This window comes from Danio rerio, chromosome 6 (assembly GCF_052040795.2).
Source record: "Danio rerio strain M-AB ecotype USA chromosome 6, GRCz13ab, whole genome shotgun sequence".
In the NCBI taxonomy this organism is placed as follows: domain Eukaryota; kingdom Metazoa; phylum Chordata; class Actinopteri; order Cypriniformes; family Danionidae; genus Danio; species Danio rerio.
The window spans coordinates 29198993-29223542 of NC_141026.1; the positions used below are offsets into that span (position 1 = coordinate 29198993).

The 24550-nt window shown below is 35.9% G+C and overlaps 1 protein-coding gene and 1 long non-coding RNA gene across 9 annotated transcripts in view; both read left to right on the plus strand.

Annotated features, from left to right (window-relative positions):
• Positions 1 to 1866: 1866 nt before the first annotated feature.
• The window catches only part of farp2 (FERM, RhoGEF and pleckstrin domain protein 2), a 90564-nt gene continuing 67880 nt past the window's right edge, over positions 1867 to 24550 (plus strand). For all 8 annotated transcript variants that reach the window (XR_015493692.1, XM_087257219.1, XM_087257221.1 and 5 more), the window contains exons 1-2: positions 1867 to 1940; positions 4250 to 4507. Coding sequence is in view for 7 of the 8 variants with exons in the window: in XM_087257219.1 (XP_087113345.1) it covers positions 4304 to 4507 (204 nt within the window). In the remaining variant the exon portion in view is untranslated. The remainder of the gene's footprint in view (positions 1941 to 4249; positions 4508 to 24550) is intronic.
• On the plus strand, positions 12813 to 19813 carry LOC141386282 (uncharacterized). The gene is made up of 2 exons (XR_015493705.1): positions 12813 to 17426; positions 17470 to 19813. It is a non-coding gene; the product is annotated as an uncharacterized LOC141386282 (long non-coding RNA).

Sequence of the window (24550 nt, forward strand, 5' to 3'; positions counted from 1 at the left end):
CACAACACTCTGCACTGTCCCGGACAAATCCCATACAATGAGTCAATGAGCAAAAAAATGGCAACATAGTTTAGCGGGTGACAACATAAAATAGAATAAAGAAATAAAAATAAATAATTAAATAGGTAAAATGAGTAAATTAAGTTTCTGAAGAATCCACAGAGGTTGAGTGGCTGGTCTGTTCATCCAGATAGTCTAGAAATGAACCCCAAACACTAAACATTTTTCCAATAGAATGAGTCCTTAGAAATCTCAGTCTTTCTATCTGTAGTACTGAAATCATGTCCACTATCCACATTTGAAAAGAAAGGGGGTGAAGATGACTTCCAATGCCGGAGCACAAGCCTTTTAGCCACAATCATACCTTAAGACAAAGACTGCTGGAGTCCATCTGGGAGATGAGAAATGTGTTGTGAATATCTGAAAATAGCAAGTTCTGCATCAGCAAAATTTACTAAGCTTTAGAAAACCAATCAAATATGCTTGACCAAAATGTATATAACAAAGGACAAAACCAGAAAGCATTGAAGTTGTGTTTTCTGTCAATTTGCACCTGTCAAATAATGGTGATATGGAGGGAAAAACTTTATGCAACTATAAAATATTTTTAAAAGAAAATTTATATTCATTAAAATAAGAGACCTTATCTAATTCAGTTTAGGACATATGGTTAATTAATGCATTTAAAGTCAAATGAGGGGTTGCAAAAATAATTAAACATATAAAAAATAAGCATTAACAAAATAAATAAATAAATAAATAAATGAAATGTTATATGTCCTCCTTTATTTTTCCCGTTAATTAAATATTTATTTTATATTATCTTTTGTCAGAACACTTTCAACTAAGTAAGTTTATCCTTAAAACAAGCAAACAAATCTTCCAGTGGTTTCCATAAAAATATAATTATTTAAAGAGAAGGCATAGTTGTTTTTCTGACCTCAGTGGAAGATAGCTTTTATTATTTTAAGAAATTCTCAATTATTACCTTTTCCACTATGAAATTAGATTTAAATAAGATTTTTCTGTCTGCTTCTTAATTAAATGTATCCTAACGTAGGATAAAGAATACTGAGGATTCTGAGGATATTTATTAAACATATTTATATATGTTTAAATTAATTTGGTCTTTTTAGCTGGCTTTTTTATGTGTTTGCACAGTGGGTCAGAGTTATTTTATTTGTATTTATCAGTTCTGTCCTTTTCAAATAAATTTGATAAAGATGATGCCCTTCTGTTCTCCTAGTTTAAGCTCTATTCCTTTGCTTCCTTTATTTTACACAATAATTTGCCTACATGTTTACTGTATTGAATGGCATCTTGTACACAAAACTTAAAATTAGCTTGTTTTGCATGTGATCAGAAAATATAATTATTTGGCATTCCTGTTATTTTATTTTCCCTGGAAATTAAGTGCGCAGACACAGAATGCAGTTTTGCTCATATAGACAGTATTGTAATGTAAACACTTCATTTTATTATATTATATTATATTATATTATATTATATTATATTATATTATATTATATTATATTATATTATATTATATTATATTATATTATATTGTATTATATTATATTATATTATATTATTATATTATTAAATTATATTATATTATATTATATTATATTATATTATATTATATTATATTATATTATATTATATTATATTATATTATATTATATTATATTATATTATATTATATTATATTATAAAAAAAAACACCATTACTTAGAGTCTCCAAACCAATCAAATTAATCCGAAGGTCCCCTCTCAGCCAATAGCTGCCGACCATTCCTGTGCAAATCTGAACCAATAGACGCCAGGATCTGCCTGTAGTCGTCCAATCAGAGCGCTGCTTTGGCCGCACTTCGCCTACAGCGACGGTCAGACGTGTAACTCATATAGAGTTGGAAGAAATAACAGGCGAAAAATAAAAGGTAAGCTATCGATTTACTATAATGAAGCTATTAAAATCAAACGTGGACGGTTTTATTAGCCGTAGCTTATTTAAACCCGCCTCCGTGAAGCGTACTGTAGAGTTTCAAGATCTCTTCGCATGTTTGTGTGGTTTGACTAAACTTTCTCAGTCTTTGTTTCAAGTCTGTAATGGCAAACAGCAAACTGTGCCCTTTTAGTTTTCCTCGGAATTAAGGATAGTGTGTCGGTGTTGTTGAATTAGGTTATAACGAGTGGTAAAATGGCCTTTGAGAGATTAAGCCAATGCAGAGATTTTTTTGTAAGTGCAGTTAAGTTTTGCAGCTTTATCCTGTTAAAACTCACCTCTCCAGTGTTTATTTTGAGCTTTCGTTTAATTGTTTTTAAACAGTTTTACGGCAAAACGTGCATCCTGCAATGAGAAAATGCCTTTCATTGTTCTATCAACAACAACAAAACAAGATTAATGATGACTAATCGTCGGTTGATTCAGCAATTGTTCAAACTCTTGGATAAAAAGGTCTCAAATATGCTATTTTCATTTCTCTGAGGAGAAATGTATCAGTTTGCATCCCGGTTTCCAGTCAGATTATTTGTAACCTGTTGAATTAAAGAGCCAAAAACACGCTGAACTGAATGCTGTAGATTTCAATGCAGAATTAATGTGATTCTTGTCTCTCTTTTTCTCTGGAAGTTCAAGAGAGTTGAAGTGGAGTTTGGTTATGTGGTATATTTGAGTTGGTGGTGATGCCTCTCAAGTGTTACCAGTCGCTAAACCTCATGCAAAGTCACTGCTAATTCTGGCAACACATTAGTATTTTGTATTGACCAATGTGAGCTTGTGCTCATGTCACTGCTATCATTTTGGCAGAACTGTATGAAGTGTCATGTGAAATTAAAGGAATTGGGTCACATTTTTTTCTTAGTGTTTTTTTTCCTTTCTTTTCTTACAATGTTAATTGTGTAATTTTCAAGGTTTTTGATTGTGTAATTCACACTAATTGACATGAAATGTTCTCTTTTTAGTTTTATAAATGTATTTCAATAAGATTTAATCTCCCTGTAAGGAAAATAACATTATTAAATGTTAATTGCAAAATTTTATAGGTTTTTGATTGTGTAATCACATTAACTGACATGAAATTCTTTTAAAAATATTTTAAATGTGTTTTAAAAGCTTAAATCCTAGACAAGGAATCTCATTTTGACTAATTTTATACATTTAATTTTTTTTATATGGCTTAAAATTGTTGTTGTGAGCTTTGAGTCGTTATTTGTTTAAATATGCTTGCTTTTGCTGAACCCATCTCTCACTGTGAAAACTATTTTAAATTAGTCATGTTTAATATCATAATTTGGTTTAAAAATATATTACCCACAATGCTGTACATGAAAATATATCTGTATGTAGATACAATCAACTTATAGTTTAGTTTTGTATTTCTTGTCTTGATTTAATCTTATTGCTTGATTTTAATCAATACAACAGAATTGTAGTTCTGTTTCAAAAATGTTAAACCATTTTTAATTATACATTTGGCATCTTTTAACAACCCTTATGTGTTGTTCGGGATGTTTTCATCCACTCTGGAGTGTTTTTGGTTTTTTTTGTCTTAATTTGTCCACGACTTTCTCTGTGTTTCAGCAAATGGAATGATTTTTGGTGACCTTATTTTGTCACATATTTTGGGAAAATGTAAAAAAAAATTAACAACACACTCTGAGCAAATGCATTACCCTTCTTGATTGTTGCTGGATTTCCCTTTTGGGAAGAGGTAAATTTACAAATTCTCACTGTTAATCATCAGTTGCAGTGCAAAACAAGCTTAGTTTCTGGATAAATTTTTTTTTTACACAAGTCTATCGAAAGGGTTAATGCTGCCAACTGATGATCAACCGTAAAAATGAGTAGTTTGATCTCTTCCCAACAGGAAACACCAACAATTAAGAATGCATGATTATTTGATGTCATGGCTTTGTCATTGGGGCAAAAACAGCCACAAACGGGAGGAAAGGACCATCTATTTAAAGACAAATGTGTTATGACAATCAAATTTATAAGCCCTTTCTTTTCACTTCTATTTCTTTCTTTTTAAAAGAATGATTACAAAAAAAAATAAAAAATTAACCAGATAATTGGTGGACTCTGATTGCCATCTCTGGATAGATATCCAGTTTCATCACTTATCATAAAAGCATTGTCTTTGAATCCTGAAAATAGTCTCATTGATTCTACCATGATATGGATTCCTGTATAACTGGCTTGAGATTTCATTGTGTCGTTTCATTGATTGCTGTGTGTTGTCTGCAGGCAGAGGTGTGTGTATGTGTGTGAGAGCGGAGGGAGGCTGCACTGGGAGCAGCTATGGGTGAGATCGAGGGCTCCTACCGCTCCTTGCAGACCCCTGCTGGATCTCGACTCGGGGGTCAGCACAACACCGGCATCAGCACCCTGGAGCCTGGCCAGAGCCTCAGTTCTGCCATGGGGGCTGGGGGAAAGGGCCACAACAAGGGCCTGCAGATCCGCGTTCAGGGCCTGGATGAGGCTCAGGAGTTCTATGAGCTCGAGGTGAGCTGCTTCACAACTTTTATTTGGTTTTCTGGCTCTGTTTGTTGTCATTTGAGGCTGGTTGAGAGATCCAGAGTTGGTTGGTTAAGTAGTTAGTTATTTCTTGTCGCTAGTCTTGCCAATGCTATAGCATGTAGAGTATTTTAATGTTTTTTTTAAAAAAATTTTTATTGATCTTGGCTATTGCATAGTAAAGTTTGAGGCTATTAAAAAAGTTTTTTTTTAATTTCTTACACTCACCATGGCTGTGTTTTCAAAACTATTATTGTAAAAGGATATTATAATTGGAAATGTTTGTATTTTGAGTATATTTTATAATGCAGTGCTTCCCACACATAGAATTCACTTGTGTATACATAGACTTTACCAAGTATATTTAGTGGCACATTTTTTATTGCTATTATTAACATCCTTCAACACTTTTTTTTTTTTTTTTGTATCTGCCCAATATAATCAAGCATCCGTGATCGATTAAGTAGCGGAAAATCTTCTCTCGTTTACCCATTTTGTTCTGTGAGCGAGACCTGTCAGCACTTCCACAGACACCCCCACAGCTTTGCAGACCCACAGAGACACGCCTTTTTGGGACTTAGACAGTTTGTCCGGCCCAGGTTTCTGAATCTTCTAAAATGTTCGGGATTCAACTTTTGCTTTTGCTTTCTAAAGCTTTTGTGCGTTTTTGCATTACTCTTTTATTAAAGACTACTTTGCGCTTGGCTTTACAGCTGACAGCAAGCACAGCTGCGAGACTGAGAAAAAAGTAAATAACAGTAAATAATAGGAGAGGACGAAATGACTGGTCTATGCTGGCTGTACACCATTAGTGTACGCATTTAATCAACGCATTTGCCTTCTCTAAATAATCTACATGTTTTAATCTTGTAATTATTTTCACCTTTAGAGATATTGTCTTTTTTTATTCCTTTTTTCTGTCATCTATTTTTCTTTTGCTGATTGTTTAATTAATTTGATGATATTAATATATTCCTTAGGCTATTTTATATATGTCTAAAATGCTTTGGCATTCAAGTTTGCTTTGAACTTAAAAGAGACAGAAAAAAATTATACCCTGTCAGTATATGCACATGGTTCCTGAATAGCATAAAAGTAACAGAAATAGTGGATAGGGTTGCATGGCTTATCGGTACTTTGGTAGCACCGCAATACTATGGCTCCAAAATACTGGTGGTGCCACTGTAATTTGTAAACAGTAGCATCGTCATTACAATTGTGTCAGAAAAGAATCAATAGACCACTTTATTTCACTTTTATTTTAGCCGTCTGCATATGAGTTGTAGTTTGCTGCTGTCTTAGATTGTATGACGTGATCAATGATTTATGTATTTTATTATTATTATTGCAATGACAACATAAGAGTCACAGTATACACACAAAAAAATGAGTAAGTCTGTACAAATAATACTTTTTAAATAATAAGGGAATACTAAATTGAATATAATTATTATGACATGAAAAATATAGTATTTCTAACAATTTGCTTTATTTCATAGATTTGAGTTATGAATTCAGGGGCTCAAAATTGCGACCATTTTGATTGCATATGTACCCAAAATTTTGTCTATGTGACCTCAATATATATTTGGGAGCATTTGTGCAAGTGCATAAAATTGGTTTGTGCGACCAGTTTTTACCACAAAATGTTTACCACATGCCTGAATTTAGGAGACATTCACGCATAATGCATCTTTGCACTTAAAACGCAAAAAGCAGCGCTCCGGAATGGTTTAAAACAGTTGTCATGTCAACTTGCTGCAGTAAACAAAGCCCGCAATTCTTGCCCCCTGCCTTCGTGCTCTTTTTATTGACCCATTGCTCTGTAACTGACAGCGAATGGATTGGTTAATATCAGCTGTCAATCACTCAGTCAGTGCCTTCTGGCTTAAGATGACAGGGAGAGCTACAACTGCGAAAATGTAAAGCGCTAAAGATGAGAATGAAAACAAAACTGTGACAGATTTTGTTTTAGAAACCATCTAAAGTTACAAATAATGACACATCTTAGTAGTGATCATGCGGTGAATGTTATTCCATCATCTACACTTTTGAAAGAGTGCATAAAAGACTTCCATTGGCTTCAAGTCCACTATGATACGTCTGTGGGATGGAATTTTTTAGGTTACTGTTTGCCATCTAGCACGTTAGCTTCTGTTTAATCCTTCGTTTAATCGCCAGATGCTGTCCACCGTGCAAGTGGCAGCTATATGTAAAATTTAACACCATGTACACCATTGCAAATGGGCTTGCAATGAGTAAACAAATATTGCTATTCATGAAAAGACCGGTATTGCTATTAACATGATGTATGCATATAATAAGGTACAGTATGGGTCAAAAGCATCTGTGTAATATCAGACATCACTTGTGAGAACAGCAGTGGGTGCGACAAAATTTTTCTGATGCGCCTACATTTTTAAAGGTAGGAGCACCGGTGCTACCAAACAAAAAGGTTAATTTCGAGCCCTGGACTTAATACAGTATCGTGATACTACCTGGTATTGTGATGCTTCAGCTGGTATAGTGTCATGGCCTGAACTGATAGTATCGAGATAGTTGATGTTATTTTAACCATTTTTTATTTTATTTTTTTTACATTAACCCATTAAAAAGAAACCGTGTATTGCATGTCATAATAAATACAATTATTGTAAAAAATTTAATTATGTTTTGTTTGTTGCATATAATCAACTATTTATGTGATGTGGGTAAATGGTGTGTTTCAATCTGGCTACCACCGCAAGTATATTTCAAACCTGTGGGAAGCACTGTAATGTAATTTATTCCTGTGATTCCATTACTCTAGTCTTTATTGACACACAATCATGCTAATTTGGTGTGCAAAAAACTTTTCTAAATGCAAAGTAAAGGTAAAAACAGTATTTCAAGGCTTCGTAAAACCTTTTTTTTGTAACCCTAATAAATGTACTCGCTGTAATTTTTGATCAATTTAATGCATAAAAATATTAATTTATAAAAAAAAAATCTCATTGCCCCCATACTTTTAAATGGTGGTTTATTTTAAGGTCATGTCATTTGACTAGTTTATTAATGAGTTAAATAGCTTGATTGAATTAAAACAATTCCAACTGTCCTTTCAATCACTGTTGAGTAAATCAGTTCAAAACTTTTGTTCAGCTCTTCAGGCACAAAAAACTTTTCCATGTGGCGTTCTTTATGTTTAGTGTTTTGTATTTGTAAACTGCTATGTTAGCACATACAATTAAAAACTTAGCATGAATAATGTTTTTTTGATTTAGATTTGTTTTCTTAATAAATGAAACTTTGGGTCAACTTGACTACAATGGCAGTTGTTGATTAAACTGTTGAAACGATGCTTATCGCATATTGCTACATCCTGATCATACCGTTTCACAATTGTCTGGTTAATTGTTTGGTTGCTTGTTTTGTTTGTTTGATTCCACTGCATAAATATTGTACTTTTGCTATTGTGTTTGCAAAGCTACTCAAAGTTTATTTAAAAATAAGCATGCACTGTAGCCAGCGTGCTGTGTTTGGTTTTGTCCGTTTGCAACTATGCTGGAGAATGTAAACGGCCGTCTCTCCGGAGACCTCTGGCAGTCTTGTTTTGCGTGCGGTTGTGGTGGGTGACAGCTGCCGCATGGCTTTAGCTTTTAAATCCTGCATCTTTAAGTCTGTTTTACACCGAAGGCCTGAAGTCACTCTCTAAGTGCTGGCCTGGGTGTAGTTACACATCTGACAAAGGCATTTTCTGTATAGATGTTTGTTTATTTTGTTGAATGGATAAAAATATAAATTGCATTGCTTGAATTTTTGACAAAATAAAAAGATGTAAAAGCAGGGTGAGTTTTAGATGATTGTGGGCTTGTGCATTGTTTCATGTTAGCATTGTTCTAAAACGCTTTTACTGCTGGTCTCTGCTCATACATGCTCTTCTTTTAATTATATCAGGATTCTTTCTCGTACTTGACAAAGAGAACTGTTCTATTAGGGTTAAATTGAAAAATCACTAAATAAAGATTCTCCCCCTTCTGAATAGAGAAATGATCAATAAATAGAATATTACTTAGTCCTTGTTTGCTGTTGAAGATGTTTTCATCCACTCTGAAGTGGCTTTGAGGCTTTATTTGGCCACAACTTTCTCTGCGTTTCAGTAAATGGAATGATTTTGTTTGTGATGATTCCTATTTTGACAGATATTTTGGGAAAATGCCAACATTTTACTGTTGATCATTTGTCACAGTTGAAAAATTCAGCTTAGTTTCTGCCTTTTAATTGCCGTATAATGTGTGTGTGAGAGTGTAAGGGAGACCTTTGCACATTTGCATTGATGTGTTAGAGAAAATAAAATAAATACCCTCAGCTCTCAGAACATAGTAAATTTAGTAAGTGTATTTATACACGGACACTATAATTTGCTCTTTGACTCAATAGGACTCCATATAGACGCCAGAAATGTTTTTGCTCAGAAATCTAATCTAAATCTAATGGTTTGATTGTTCCAACTGATGATCAACAATAAAAATGACTAATTGTACCTCTTCTCAACAGAGTTAACCAACAATCATTGAAAGAATGTAATTCAATTATGAGAAAATTAAGGCACTTAAAAGGTTTTTAAAAGTCTTCATTGGGTTTTTATGAGGTCTTAAATTTTGTTCAAGCCTTGTTCAAAGTGTTTGACTCCAAAACAGCATAAATATTATTTTTTCCTCTATCCACGCGATTGGTTTGGGCTGGGGTGTGTCCAGCCAAGCTTCTTCATCCAGGTGATGTCACGTAATTTGAGACAAACATGGAAAGGTGATGTGATTCTCTCCAAATGTAGCAAAAACATAAAGCAAAACTGGAAAATGGGAAAATGTAAGTTTGCATACTCGGAGAAAGAAGAGTTCAAACAATGGCTAAAGCCTGTCGCTGAAAACAGCCACGTAATTTATTCTTTCAAGTTTCGTTTCTTCCGATTCCATGTTGCATGGTTGTGCTCCATTGATTTATTAAATAGGGGTGTCAAAATCTTAATCGATCTAAATGTATGCTCAATTTCGATTATCGAATCAAAAAATAGAATCGTCGATGCTGCCACGCCCCCATGTCACATCAGCTTGGCTTGCCAAGCGGGGAAAAAAACAGGCTTGTTGAAGTTCTTGTTAAACTGCAGAAGCAGGAGACCCATCGACAGAACTTAAACCCTCTCCTCTTTCAATGAAGTCGCCGGTGTGGAAGCATTTTGGATTTCCATTGAGTTATGTTGACAACGTTCGTGTTGTCGACAAAAAAAAACACAGTTTTGTAAGTTCTGCTATGTACGTATTACGTACGGTTCGTCCGATAGACAACACCGGCATCGCGATCCTCCGCTGCAAATCCGCTCGTGAAAAGTACACACTCAGGCCCTGTTTACACTGTCTTTGTTTTTAAATGGCATTTTAGAACGACAACGATTTGACATCCACAGTGGCGTGTAGCATTTCTGAGCAGCCCTCCTTCCTCTCTACCTCTGAAAATGCACATCATGTGACCACACAGACACAGACGCACACACAGCCATGCGCTCGAGACAGCAGGTCCAGGCAGTCAGAGGACTGCTTCAATCTTTTACTCACTTGTACTTAGTCATTTTAGCGAACACCTCAGATACTGTTGGCTGGTTCCTGTTGGTTGTGCGTCTTTTTTACCAACGCCATTATAACGACACAGATCACTGCCTATTCACGAGTCCCGCAGAAAAAGTGATTGACAGGTGGTAATTATGTGTGTATCTTGCCTTTATTCATTTTCTGTATGATTTGTTTATGGGTAAAACAAAGACCATACAGGTCAGGTAGTTACAAATAATTAATTGGTCATTAATTAATTAATTATTCATAATCGAAAATCGAATAGTGAATTTAGAATAGAAAATGTAATCGAATCGAGAATTTGGAGGATCGTGACACACTTATTAGATGAGGTCTTCTGAGAAGGTTTTTAAAAGGTCTTCTCCTTACTTCCGTGTGCAGCTGTATAGTGTATTCTGGGAAATTCTTCTTACTCCTTGGTTTCAAGTGTGGTGCTGAAAAATCTTCTTTTGAAGGGGTGTATGCCCCTTGCCCTTAGCCCTACGCCTTCAAGCCAAAGAGAATTAGGACACCACTACCTCTTCACGGGCATGCACAAGATGAGGGGTAGGGGTAAAGGGAAGGGCTAAGGGGTAGAATTGGGATTTGGCCTTAGTCATTCTGAAATGCCTGAGTGAATTAAAGGCAACTCATTAAAACTGATTGCATTTTCAACAATCAGCCATCTGAATGCAAAACAACATGACAGTGATTGCATTTGATTACATGAAACGGCATTTGGCTTTCATGATAATGAAGGTGAAAGTTATTTGTTATGCAGGAATCCAAATGCACAGGTTTCTACAATTGCATCACCTTAATTTGCCACAGTTTACCAGGAAATATCACTTTGGTTCTCTTTAACACATTGGATGGAAGTTAATCACAAAAGTAAGACTGTGATCTATTAATGATTAATTGTGCCAGAGTTCAGATTGCACAATATCAACCCATTTTAGGGTCAATCCATTTGGCATAGTGATGAGGTGATTGGTTCAACAATGGGCTCTGGAAGAGAAGAATTGATCGTCTGATGTCCCAGCAGAAGGTTTAGCATGTTTTCATGGACCCGTCTCAACATATCTGTGACATAACCGTGACATAGGAGAGCAGATATTTTTCCAAACAGATTTCGAACATGATATGATTTTGAGATTTTGCTGCTGCCATGTGGAATTACGTTTTCACCAATTCTCTAGCTGTTGTTTATGTTTACCAGTTTATTTGGAAGTAAGTCACTATTCCTGCCTCCTCAATGACATCACACACGCAGTAAAATATTGCAAATGATGATTGATGGGAAGCAATGTAAAGTAGGACCGTAGTTTACAGAGAAGCTACGCAAACATATGGCAATATTTGTGCCAGGAATATTTTGCATAGCTAGGCAGAGAACTATTTAGATCTGTGTAGCAAACACTACTCCAGGTGAAAACACGTGCTGGAGATTCACAGCTTTTTACAGAGCTGGCTTTATAGACAAATGCAAACGACAATCGCATGCAGTTGATCATTCAGAGCTACTTAACAGCACCTGCAGCACAAACACAGCTCCATATATACATTGTTGTTGCTGTTATGTGTGTAGTTCAGCCCCTTCCTTCTAATCAGATGGTAATGTGACCTCATCATTTCCAAAAAGTTTTGTCTATCAACATGGCTATGTGACAGATAGTGTTTTTTTTCTATAACCCGTTATTCTAAAAGTTAGTTTCAAGGCAGTGCTGATGTAAACAAAAGGCTGAAATGAATGGGGAACTTCTGCAGATTGACCTTAAATCCATTGCCGTGTAGCGCAAGTGGTTTCACTTTCTCTAGAGAGCTTTTGTGAGCATTTATATTTGAACTTGAACTTATGATAATAGTTTCTGTCATCTGATCCTTTCAGAAATGGACAAATGTGAGAGTGAAGTGTGAAAAAACAAAGGAGACGCTCTAAAAAAAACAAAGGAGCAAATTATTCTTTCATCAACCTAAAACATTAACAAACTGCCATGTTTAATTATTATCATCACCTTTTGAACTCGGAATGAAGGAAATACTTTCTAACAAAATGTTAACATCAAATGTGCTGGTGAGGAATAAAAATGAGAAGTTTGTACTGACTGTATATGTTTTGTATCGTTTATGAACCCAAATAATGCCTATATGCATGTTTTGGATATTTTTTTGGTAACATTTCAGAAACTAAGGCTTTGTATGTTTTCATGTTTTATTTATTTTATATAATCACAGAGTTTACAGTTGGCTTTTTCACATTATCATTGATCTGCAGCTATAACAAATAATGTTCATAGAAAGATTAGTAATTAACATTTAAACATATAGATATATGTGAACTTGAAGCGAAATTGACATCGACTGCAACTTTCTCTTATACGTCACGTTGACCAAAAGGTTTCATAAGTACTGTTTGGCAGTGGAGACGAGTTTGATAAAGGTGACCCGTACCGAGCTGTACTGTATCACTAGAAAGAGGCATAACATTGTGTTTGTGGATCTTATGGGTCTTGTGGGTTTTAAAACTATTTTTTTTTTACAGTTGCCAGCTGTTCAATCAAGGAGAACATGGAAAACATTTACTTGCTTTACAACAGCAAGTTTATCTTAATAGCCTCCTTCATATTTCATTGGCTTGACATGGATGGTTATCTAAATGACGCTGGACATGATGTGATGTTATAAGACAGTCCGAGCGGTTTGGTGGAGGATGAGAACTTCCCATGATTAGATCAGATAACAGTGCTCTTTGAATTCCCCTGTTGCAAAGATCAAACAGCAGAGAGTGGAAAATGGTAATTATCCAGCTTTATTAGGCTACAGGACTCTGGAATGTGGCGTTACCACCAAACATGCTGAACTGCAGCGGGAGAAGCCCTGCTGGAGGTAAATGACTGTTCATATTATGTCAAGATAATGGAAGAACAATGGGGTCAGTTCTGGTTCACAGATTTATTACTCTTTCTAGTGCTCTTCAGGAGTGCACTGGGACTGGCTTTCCATTACATTTAATTTAGCGCCGCAGAGTGCGTATAAATTGCGCTATTGATTGATCTGTTGTCAGATGATGTTGATGTTTTATTAGGCAGATTGCGTTTAATGATTCTTAAGGCAACACTGCTCTGTGATCTGTTCCATGATGCACAAACCAGCGCTAATGCAGTCTGGTGTTGCTCATGGAAGGGCTTTGTTTATTCTCAGCTGGTGTGTGTGTTCAGTGTGTGCATTGTGGGTCTGATGTCATGTTGCCACATCTGTTTCCAACATGGGACTGTGTTCTCATAAGCTCACCCAGGTACGTGAGTGTGAGAGCTGTGGGAAAATATCCCAAATTGACCCTCAAGACTAAACTTTCAGACCAAAGAAATAAAGACAGATGTGTGCTGAACTACTGTTCGCGGTAGTCTAAACATAAACAACAGTTTGCGTTGTCTGGCAATGAGGTGATGTTTTCTATTCAATTAGTAAAATGTAAGGTTGTTGTTTTTTTTTTTTTTTTTGTTATTTGTATTTATGATCCCGGTGTGTCCTCTGAACAATTAAGGGTGCACCTGTAGAACGATTGATTTGTTTCGAAACCGGGATCAAAATTGATACAATGTTTGTTTTGGTTCCCGGTACTATTCACTTTCACATGGCCGAGTTTCTAAAAAGACTAAAATAGTTAAAACAAGTCATGTGCGAGTAAACTTTCCTCACATTGGTCAGGGTTTGTTTTCAGGGCCCCACGGATTCCGCTTGGCTGTCATGTCATTATTTTAATTTAGGATAAGCAATAAGACATTATAAGTGAAAAAGTGCACCTTAATTTTGACACCCACAGACATCGTCACCAAATATAAATCAGAGAGGTCAGGCTTTTTTTATACATGGTCTTATTTAAGTTGTCAAACTTTGTAAAAATCTATCTATTAAAATCAATTAATCTATATAAAAAGTTGGCTAGAATTATGCATTATACACTTCAATGATAAAGAGAAACAACAGATGAACGGAAACTGCAGTCAGTCCATGAAGCAGATCAATGTTGATTTTTATTTCGATGTATCAGTGAGGAAATGAACAAAACAATTGGCCTTATACAAAATATTGTAAGATTAAAATATGGAAAAGTTATCAGATGGTAATTTCGGTCAGTTCTCCTAACAGATAAACGGCAACGCCACTCTGTGATGTCTCAGCATGCTTTCACTTTCGCATTCAACATTTACTGTTATGATGGCCTCTCACCCTACTCATCATTCTCCCTTCATATAGCCGTATATATGGCAATTATATAGACATTATACACTGTGATATAGCCTGGTTGTTAGTTTGTTGGATTGTTTTGCTTTCTCACTACAATTGATCTGCTCCAGATTTCATTTCAATCGAGCCAAGACCACCTCATTCAGGCGATCTCGGAACGATTGTATTGGTGCGGATCCGAGTGCGATAGCTGGGTTCACATATGCCAAACAAACCGTGCTAACTGGGCAAATGAGACAGGTTCCGAAACAAAGGCATGAAAGCACCGTAAAGTCTTCTAAACTCTTATACTGCATTAAACCTGTGAACTGTTTTTGCATTCTGGGTCCTTTATTTTATTTTATTTTTTTTTAGAATCACTATTTTATAAAACAGTCGGAAAATATTATTTTTCAACTAAGACCATATTTTAGTTTTACTTTGATGGTGCTGTATTGTATGTTTATGCTAATTTATGCTTACATTTTGCATGTAAATAGATCCTGACTCTGTTATCTAGCAACTATCTGCTAACAAAAACATAACCTTCTGATAGCAAAAACATAATTTCACCTCAGACATGTCTTTCAAAACAAGATTATCACCGCAGTGAAAAGACATTGTTCTTTTGCTTGCTGGATAAAGTAAGGGACGCACCTCTGCAGGTTGTCTGTAGCTTGTACACAATTATAGGCTTTGTTACAAAAAAATAGCATATTTGGAGAAATACTTCATAGAATGTGAACATTTGTAACATTTTAAAATCTCAATAGGAGCGTTGAATGTAATGTCTAATGAATGGCCAGAATGACTATTATGGCTTTTCAAATAGTTATAGAATTCTGGTAGTTCCAGTGTTGTTTGCATAATTTGTTTATTCTCATTGTCTTGATTTGATTAATCTTAATTAATGTTAAGTTTTTTTTTATTATTAAATGTGTTTTTACAATATATTAAAAGTATTCCAAATTGTGTTAAGTAACACTTAAGTTCTACTAACTTAACTAAGGCCGTACTCACACTAGGTACAGTTGCCTCGAACCGGGCCAAAGCACGCTTGTCCCCCCTCCCGTCTCCCCCGACGGCCCGCGCTCACACCACAAACGGGTTTCGGCACGCTTACATCATCGCTGCTGGGCTGTTCAGTGAGAAGCGCTCTCTCACTCAGCAGCACAGTGGAGATTTCTCTAGTTATATCGTTTCAGTCGTTTGTTATGCAGTCAAATATTTTGCCAAACAGTCCTTAGGGATGCGGGGACACGCAGTCAGATATTTCGCCGAACAGATCCGCCACTTTTGGTGCTCATAAACAATCATAAAGCCCTCTTGCTGCAGGAATGAGGAGGTCTGCGGAAGGCGCGCAGCTGTCATGCAGTGAGGAGTTTGGGTCTTTAATAAACGACGGCAGTTTGCGTTCACTGAACAGTAAGAATGATTAATAAATCCATATGAAACAGTCCCTTAAAAGTCACGTCTCGCTTTCAGTTTCGGGCTTTGGCGCGTTTTGCACTCACACACAAGCGTACCGCTCCAAAGCCCAAGTGAACCGCGCTCAGGCACACCTCTTCCAACCAGGCCAAGGCCGGCCAAGTGAACCGTGCTTGAGCCCGATTCAGCGCACTCACACTTCTCAAACGATCCGGGAAACGGGCCTGGGCACAGTACGGATGGCATAGTGTGAGTAGGCCCTAAATCTGTGAGTTAATAGAGCTTTATTTTATTTTTATTTTCGTTTTTTTGGCCTCAATCACATGGCAGCAACTCAGTGCATTTAGGTATATAGACATGGTCAAGACAATCTGCTGCAGTTCAAACTAAGTATTAGAATGAGGAAGAAATGTACTTTAAGTCACTTTGAACATGGCTTGGTTGTTGGTGCCAGACAGGCTGGTCTGAGTATTTCAGAAATTGCTGATCTACTGAGATTTTCACAAACAACTCTAGGGTTTACAGAGAAGGGTCCGAAAAAGAGAAAATATCCAGTGAGCGGCAGTTCTATGCGCGCAAATGCCTTGCCTGGTCAGAGAAGAATGGCCAGACTAGTTTGAGCTGAAAGAAAAGCTGATAGATTTTGTAATCGCAAAATCACATGTGACGTGAGATGACTGTCAGCTGTTACCACAGAGAGGGCAGGTGAATGAAGGCTACTTTAGTAAACAGAACCAGCATAGGCTGTGAATTACAGGTAATAAAGTTGTAAGTAACATTCAGTTTGTGGCACAAAAAGATCATTTAGGAGCCACGCGGGAAGTGAACTGCTCTCAGCAGTGAAAATGAAACCAAAAGCGCGCACAGTGTTGCCAGATGTAGCTGACTGATCGCAGCCCAAAAAGTATTCAAAACCGGCCGAAATGCAAAACTACCCAGCCAATCTTCTAATTTTCACAAAAATCACATCAGTGACAGATTTTTAGCAGGAAATTACAGATTGTAAGCATATCTCTCGAACACAATAATTCAACATCAGAATTATCATTAGCATTAATGACCAGGACAAATCTAAAGTCTGCTCAAGTCCACCATTTCAAGTCTATACAAAATTTAGCATTTTAACCAACAGCAGATCTACACAAAGCCTATTGCTGTTTTACCACATGTTTGAGAATAACAATAATAGCCCACTCATATTAAACTTTATTTTACATCTACAGAATTGTGAGAAAATCGTGATCTTTATTTTAGGCAAAAAAATCGTGCAGCTGTATTTTGAGGTTTTGAATATTGAACTTATTTGTGCAGTTTGTTTGCTAAATAGTCATATTAACTCAAATCATTATGATCAATCATTTGTTATCAACAACTTAAACGTTTCTGTCAGGAAGGCTCTATGCTTGTATAATTAAAATATTTGTGGATCATGCATTATACGCTGTCTTTTTTAAACTTTAACCAATCCCCAGAATCTACTCTTTATCACAACACTGACTCTACATAGTTCAACATAACAGACACCTCTAAACCTAACATAGCATGACATAAAGACTAAATTGTTACTCTTATTTGTGTAAAAAAGCACACAATAGCATTTAATTTCAACATTTATTTTTCTTTTACTTACACAAAGCATGCTGGGAACAAGAAATCCACCATTTTAAGTTAGTTTAATTAGTTTAGGATCATCTCTTTTTGTTAGTCAAGGCAATTACAATAATATTTTAGTAAAACAATCTATTCAAAGCCAGAAATGTTTAGTATCAGATTTTGTGGGACACTGGCTTAAAGCAGTATCATCATCCATCTCTACTTTAAAATATATTCTGTGTGTTTGAGTGTGTGTTTTTATTTTAATTAACCTAAATTGTAGAGGTGTGAACCTATACTGGTCTCACGGTTCGGTTCGGTTACGATTATCAGGCCTTCGAGTCGGTTCAATTCGATATCTCGGTGAATCACGATCACATTGACGATGCTTTCCATTTACAGTGTTATATTTTAGGGGGGAGGCTATAACAAGCTGTCTGTATAAACACACAGCACCACACTGTTTCTCATTCAAACACATACACAAACATAGACAGCACCAAACAAACACACACACACACAGGCCCTCGCAACATAGAGAGCTCGCGCAGAGCGGAGCAGAAAAACGAAAAAAAGAAGCACTTTTCCGACAGTCCCTTACTGAGAGCTCCTCTCAGCGCGACCTTTCCCGGCTAAACACATATTGTGAGGGCTTAAGGCTGATTTATACTTCTGCGTCAAACGCCGGCGTATGCTACGGCACTGACGCATAGCCCTTCGCCGTGGCCGTCTGCGTCGCTCACGTGCACTGGTCGGTTTAGTAGCGCTGACAAGGGACCGAGAGCCGTGCGAATGGCACGAGCTGGACGCGAGCACATACACATACACATACACGTACACGTACACGTACACGTACACGTACACGTACACATACACATACAAATACACAAGGAGCTCCTGATGGAAAGTTTTGTTTTGTGTTTACCTCATAGTTAAAGTTGTTGCACGTTCGCCGGTTCCTGCCTCAAAATGAGCGAGTTTGAGCCACTTGTACATCCAGAAAGTGTTAAGGAAAAGCAAAAAAGCAGAGAAGAAACTCGACACAGAGAAACATTTACACCTCACTGCCCACTAGCGTTTCGGAAGTGTTAATTCAGACCAACAGAGACAGCGCGCAGAAGTATAAATGCACAGCTACGCGCGTTGCATGCGCTGTGGTTCACGCCGGTCACTTGACGCAGAAGTATAAAACAGGCTTTAAACGGAGCAGTGCTCGTAATGTCTAGCGAAAAAAAAAAAAAAGAAAGACAGCTGTGAAACATAACCAGCTTTGTCTTTTTGTAGGAAACACACTTTAGATCTTTTTAGGGTAAGAGGTTTTGAGTTATTGCCGTCTATTACTGAATGTGTGTCAGGAATATCGAAAACAAAACCAACTGAACCGCGCTCATTTCTGGCGCCCCCCTGGATATACAGCACCCTTAGCATTTGCCTATGGTGCCTATGCAACGGGCCGGCCCTGAGTTGGCTGAGTGTTGTAAATACTCGTGCTCACCTCCCTCGCGACAGAGTGCATAGGAGATAAATGACGTCAGTACATAGTAACCGGTTATCATTATTAATGAACCGATACCGAATTGTCTGCGTCTGCATCGTCTGCACTGCACTGAAGAAACAATTAATTTTGACACCCCTACTAAATTGCCACGAAGCTTCCTGCTGTTCGATTTCAGGCACTTGCAAGTCTACACACTGTGTAATGATTCATCATGATAGAATGAATGCTTGTGCACGTGCATGTTGGGCACCAGTCTGTTTGTTCTGTCTCTAACCTCAATCCAAGTTCAACCGGAAACCCACTGACCTGCTCTTCTCATCTGTGAGCCGCTTCTCCGCCTCGCCAACTTGTAATTTGTACTGCCATCTAAAAGCTGAAGGCCTGCAGCAATCTCAGCCTCAGTATGTATTTATGGATATGGGTTTGCTCTCTGCTGCACAGCGCCTGCCAGACTTATAATTTTCTCTGACTTTGAACGCAGGGAGAAATGTATTTATGGACTTTTCTTCCTTTAGCTGGATTATGGGAATGTTGTCTTTAACTTTCATTTTGGGATTTGTAACCACTTGGTGATAGTTTAGGCCTGCATGAACCTATTGTAAATAAAACGCTTTACTATCTGATCTTTTATAGCACTTTAGGAGATTTTCAAGATGCATCTGGCCTGATGTAAATTTTCAGTGTTGTATAAATTGTGCTATATCGTTTGATCAATGTTGACATGTTGCTTTCTCAACAAAATCTCTCTTTACTTAGCATCAGTTAGCATAAAACTTTTTTGTATAGTTTCAGTATTTTCATGCATACTGGAATTCTATGTGGATACTACTTTCCCAATATTTACATGTATTAATCATATTAGTTAGTTACATTTTTAGTCACAACACACCTGTGACTTTAAAATAAAATTCTAATTTAGGTGTTTCTCGATTTTTGATTTAGTAATGTATAAACCTTTGCAAATTAAGAAAATTAATTTTTAAAAATAAAAATAATGTAATTAATTACTCATGCTCATGTTGTTCCAAACCCCTGACACCTTTGTTCATCTTTGGAACACAAATTAAGATGTTTGTAGATTAAATCTGAGAGCTCCATCATCCTCCTTTGACAGCAAGGTACCATTTTCGTTCAAAGTCTCTACAAATCCCCCCCACCCCCCCACCAAAAAATCCTCAAAAACCGACTGTATGCCTTCAGTTGTTCAATCAGATAATTATCAAGCTATGAGAGTACTTATTACACACAACAAAAATAACTTTATTCAACAGTTTCTTCTCATCAGGGCCAGTATATTGAAAGAATGCTGTGTGTCACACTTGGTCACCTGTTGACGTAACTGTAAAAATAGGTATATTATCAAATATTATAAAAATTTAAAATAAAAGTTTGACATTTTTATCTGTTTTAAAAAGGTCTTGTTATTGATGATGGCAAAGCTGAATTTTATTGATCAATGTCACATGGTTGACTGAACATTAATCGGATTGATTGTTTTTGGTTTGGTAATCGGACAAAAATTCTGCATCATATTTCAGCTATTGAATTAACTATTTAATTATTACATTCTGAATAAAATAATTCAATTATTAAAGGGTCACGAAACACCAAAACACATTTTTTCAGCTGTTACAGTCGTATATGTGTCCCACACTGCTAAAAACACTATGAGGACTCATATATTTCAACAAAAAGTGAAAATTGGTTGTTTTTGCATTATTTCGAGCAAATTCGTACTTCCGGTTTGAAACAAATTTTGGAAGCTGCGTCACGGCCATGAGATCTTAGCGTGTATTCCAGCGTGTAGACTAGACGTCTATACCTGGGAGAACCTTGTGACGTCTCTGAGTGTGCTGCATTCATTTATGAGTAAGACTTGGCTCAAACCAAGGCTAAAAAAAGGCAAAGTTAGTTTGTATCATCATCAGTACTCTTTCAGTGTTTAAAGACAGACCTTAGTCAAATGATTTCTAAGTTAATAAAGTTTACCATACGTTAATATCACTACAGTATTATGGACTGAAAAATCTGCTATAAATGCTGTTAGCACCACAATCAAACTTACCATCTTGTAGGATTTTCGCCGCATTGTTTGACAGGAATAACACGCACGGCTTTTTCTGGGATTTGGGGGGATTTGAATTCTATTTTAATGTCAGAAACTTAAATAGAGATACTTATTGTCTTTATATTACTCCAGTATGACTGTGGCCACACTATACCTACACACAGTTCTGTCCAAACAGCTTCCAATAATGATTTTCATCATAGGTTGCCTTTAAATTTTACTCTGTCACTCAGAGCATTTGAATTACATTGTAAACTGTTGTTGTAATACTTCAAGTATTAGTAATTATGTTAAAAATATTGTTATAATGCTCTTGAAATAATAGACAACATATGTTTTATCCAAATCACTTCCTATGTAGAGTGTGAATTGAAATTTAAGAATATCTGTTGAGGATGTGATGAAGTGTGTACTTCATAGGGTGTAAAGATATTGCTGGATATATTTCATCTGCCAACTTAGCATTATTCTTTGACCTGCATTTTCCTGGACCTATGATATATTTAACAACAGCCAAGTCATTTATTTTCATCACTGTTGTCATGTTGGTAAAAGTACAATGGCCACTTTTCTTTAAAATGGTGGTGGTTACTGACAAAAAGAAAAAAAAAAAGTCTTTCTGCTTAATTTTTTCTTCTTTTTTTCTTAGCATTTGGAATCTATTGCCACTTTAGTTCTCGTTGCATATTTTTGCACAATACATACTAAAGATGCATATGGAATTGATCGCCCATTGAGGGGAATTCTTAAGTCTATTATTGGGCTCACAGCTGTTCGGTCCGTGTTCGTTCATATTCTGGGCTGATTTGCAGCCTTGAGATTTCCAGCATAAACATGCTTGAGACACACTGACTGTCAGACGTCTGGCTCCCTGTGAGTTTTTGTTCACTAGGCCAATAGGAAGTGATGAGGAAACCGCTACAACAGCCCAAACTTCCTGTCCCATCCACACCCATGGGACGACACAGGCCTCGGGTCTGCTCTGCTAAATAATCATCGAAGCTGTCAGAGTCACAGAGTCACAGATAGGCCAGCTGCCTCAATTTAGATGCGGTTGTGTTTGTGTAGTTTTAGTTTTAGATAAAAAAAAAAAAAAAAAAAACTTAAAAAAAAAAAAAAAAAAAAAAAAAAATATATATATATATATATATATATATATATATATATATATATATATATATATATATATATATATATATATATATATATATATGCTGTTTTGTTTTTCATTTTCATTAGCTAAAGGCCTAGCAATTACATAATGTTTTAACAGTTATATATGTGTAACAGTGTGTATATATTGGTCGCACTTTAATTTGGGGACCATTCATAGGACTGCACAATATATCGTTTTAACATCGATATTGCATTGTGTACTTCCGCAGTATAAGATATATCCAGATATGCCATGTTAAGTTGATGTTGCAGTGTATTTTTTACATTTAAATATACAAAACCATAACGCATGCACTGTTTATCTCACTTTTATCTTTGCATGATTGCATTTATATATGCCAGTGGTTTATTACATTTTATGCATGATTCACTCTTCTACATAATCATAATCAATCAAAGTCAATACATTTGATAACACTTTAGGGACCAATTTTCACTATTAACTTGCTTATTAGCATGCATGGTATTGAGATATTGGCAGCTTATTAGTACTTATAATCTACATATTCTGCATGATCTTATTCTACATCTCTAACCCAATACCTAAACTACTTTTTTGAAGCAAAATTCACATTTAATGGTTTGCTATTAGCGAGAATTGAAAAGTAATGGAAATCGACATTTAAAACTATATATATATATATATATATATATATATATATATATATATATATATATATATATATATATATATATATATATATATATATATATATATATATATATATAAAGGTCTTTTTTTTTTTATTACTTTCCCTACCGTGTGTAGAGTCACTTGATCCTGCTCTGCTAAGGCTGATTTATACATGTGTCGAGCGCACACATATGGTCTGGCGTAGCCTCTGCACGGCCGTACAACGTAACCTGTGAAGAAACTCTACATAGGGGCAAATAAATAAATAAGTAAATAAATAAATTATATAAAAAACCTTTCATTAATTGTAATCAAGTTAAAATATTTAATTAAGCGAGATTTTGATTTTAGGCCAAATCCCACTGCCCTAGAATCACACGAGGTACTGTGGATAAATGTAAATTTTTTTGGGGGGAACTATCCCTTTAACCCTCCTGTTATGGGTCTTTTTAAAAAAAAAAAAAAACTTTTTACGCTACTGCAGGTACTTTTAGCAATAGAAATTATACCCTATAGTTGAGTCAAACATAAATGATGCCCTCTGATAAAACATTGATTAAAAAAACTGCACACTGGTGAGGGAAAACCTAGACGTCCACAGAGTTTGTGACTGAAGATGAGACTGTTTCCTCATGCAAAATAGATTTGAGTTTTGAAATGAAGTTTTGCTGCTTTATGTGTGAGATATAGTAAAGGTGGGTCATTTTTGACTTAAATGTTGAAGAGAGTAAAAAAAATTAAGAACTAAGACAACAGGAGGGTTAAGGGATCTGAAAAATAGTTGTACAGAATAAGGCATTAATCATTACCAATAAACATAGTCTGCTAATAAGTATTTCATAGTGGAAATTGGTTCCCAAACTAAAGTGTTATAATTTCAATCTAATCAGTACATCAGCTTAACTTAAATAAAAAAATGAGGACTTTAAGTTTGTAGTCACAACAATGACAGCTGCGATGGTGAGGACTCCTCCTATAGACCATTGTTTATTTTTTTTTCTTTAAATGTTGTTCACCCAAATGCTCTCTCGGCACTCAAAACAAAGAGAGAACATGCACGCATACACATTTGCATGGAATTTGAGCAGTGTACGCAGCAAGCCATTCAAGCCCTGCTGTGACCTTCTGAGGAATCTACTGGAGCACTGGGGCTCTGCGGGGGGAACGGCAGAAATAGACGCCATTAAAAAAAGACTGCAGATACCCTTTGCACGTTCTGGAGCCTGAATGTGCTGCATTTTGTTAGAACCCCTGCTTTCAGCCCTGAAAGAGAGGCAGAAGAGCTTGTGTGTGTGTGTGGTTGGTTGCATGTCTAAGCTGACTGTGCCAGGACCAGGACCCTTGCCAAATACTCTCCAATGAGGGTCTGTTCACAGCTGCTTGTGAAGAGAGAGAGTAAAGAGTCTCCTTTATCTGCTCAATGACACTATGCAACAGATATAAATACACCTCAGCTATGTAATAATGCCCTCTTTGTTTGGACAAATACTTTTTATCCAGCTCTACAAATTTATCAGTGGGGTGCAAGTTTTAGTGACTTCAAAATGTTGTGGATGTAATTGCAACACTGACCTTTGTGTCATTGATGTTTTTTTTGTATAGATTTTATTCATTATTTATATATATAAAAAACATTAAAATTTAAATTTATTAGATTAAAAAAGCCATGAGAATGCTTTAATTTTTGGACTAAAATTAATATGCATGTTAAGGCAATAATGTGTTTTATTATACATTTTTATTAGTTGATATTTCTATAAAAATGAATGAAATGTTAAATTATATAAGTGATGCACAATGTATCGTTGTAGCATCGATATCG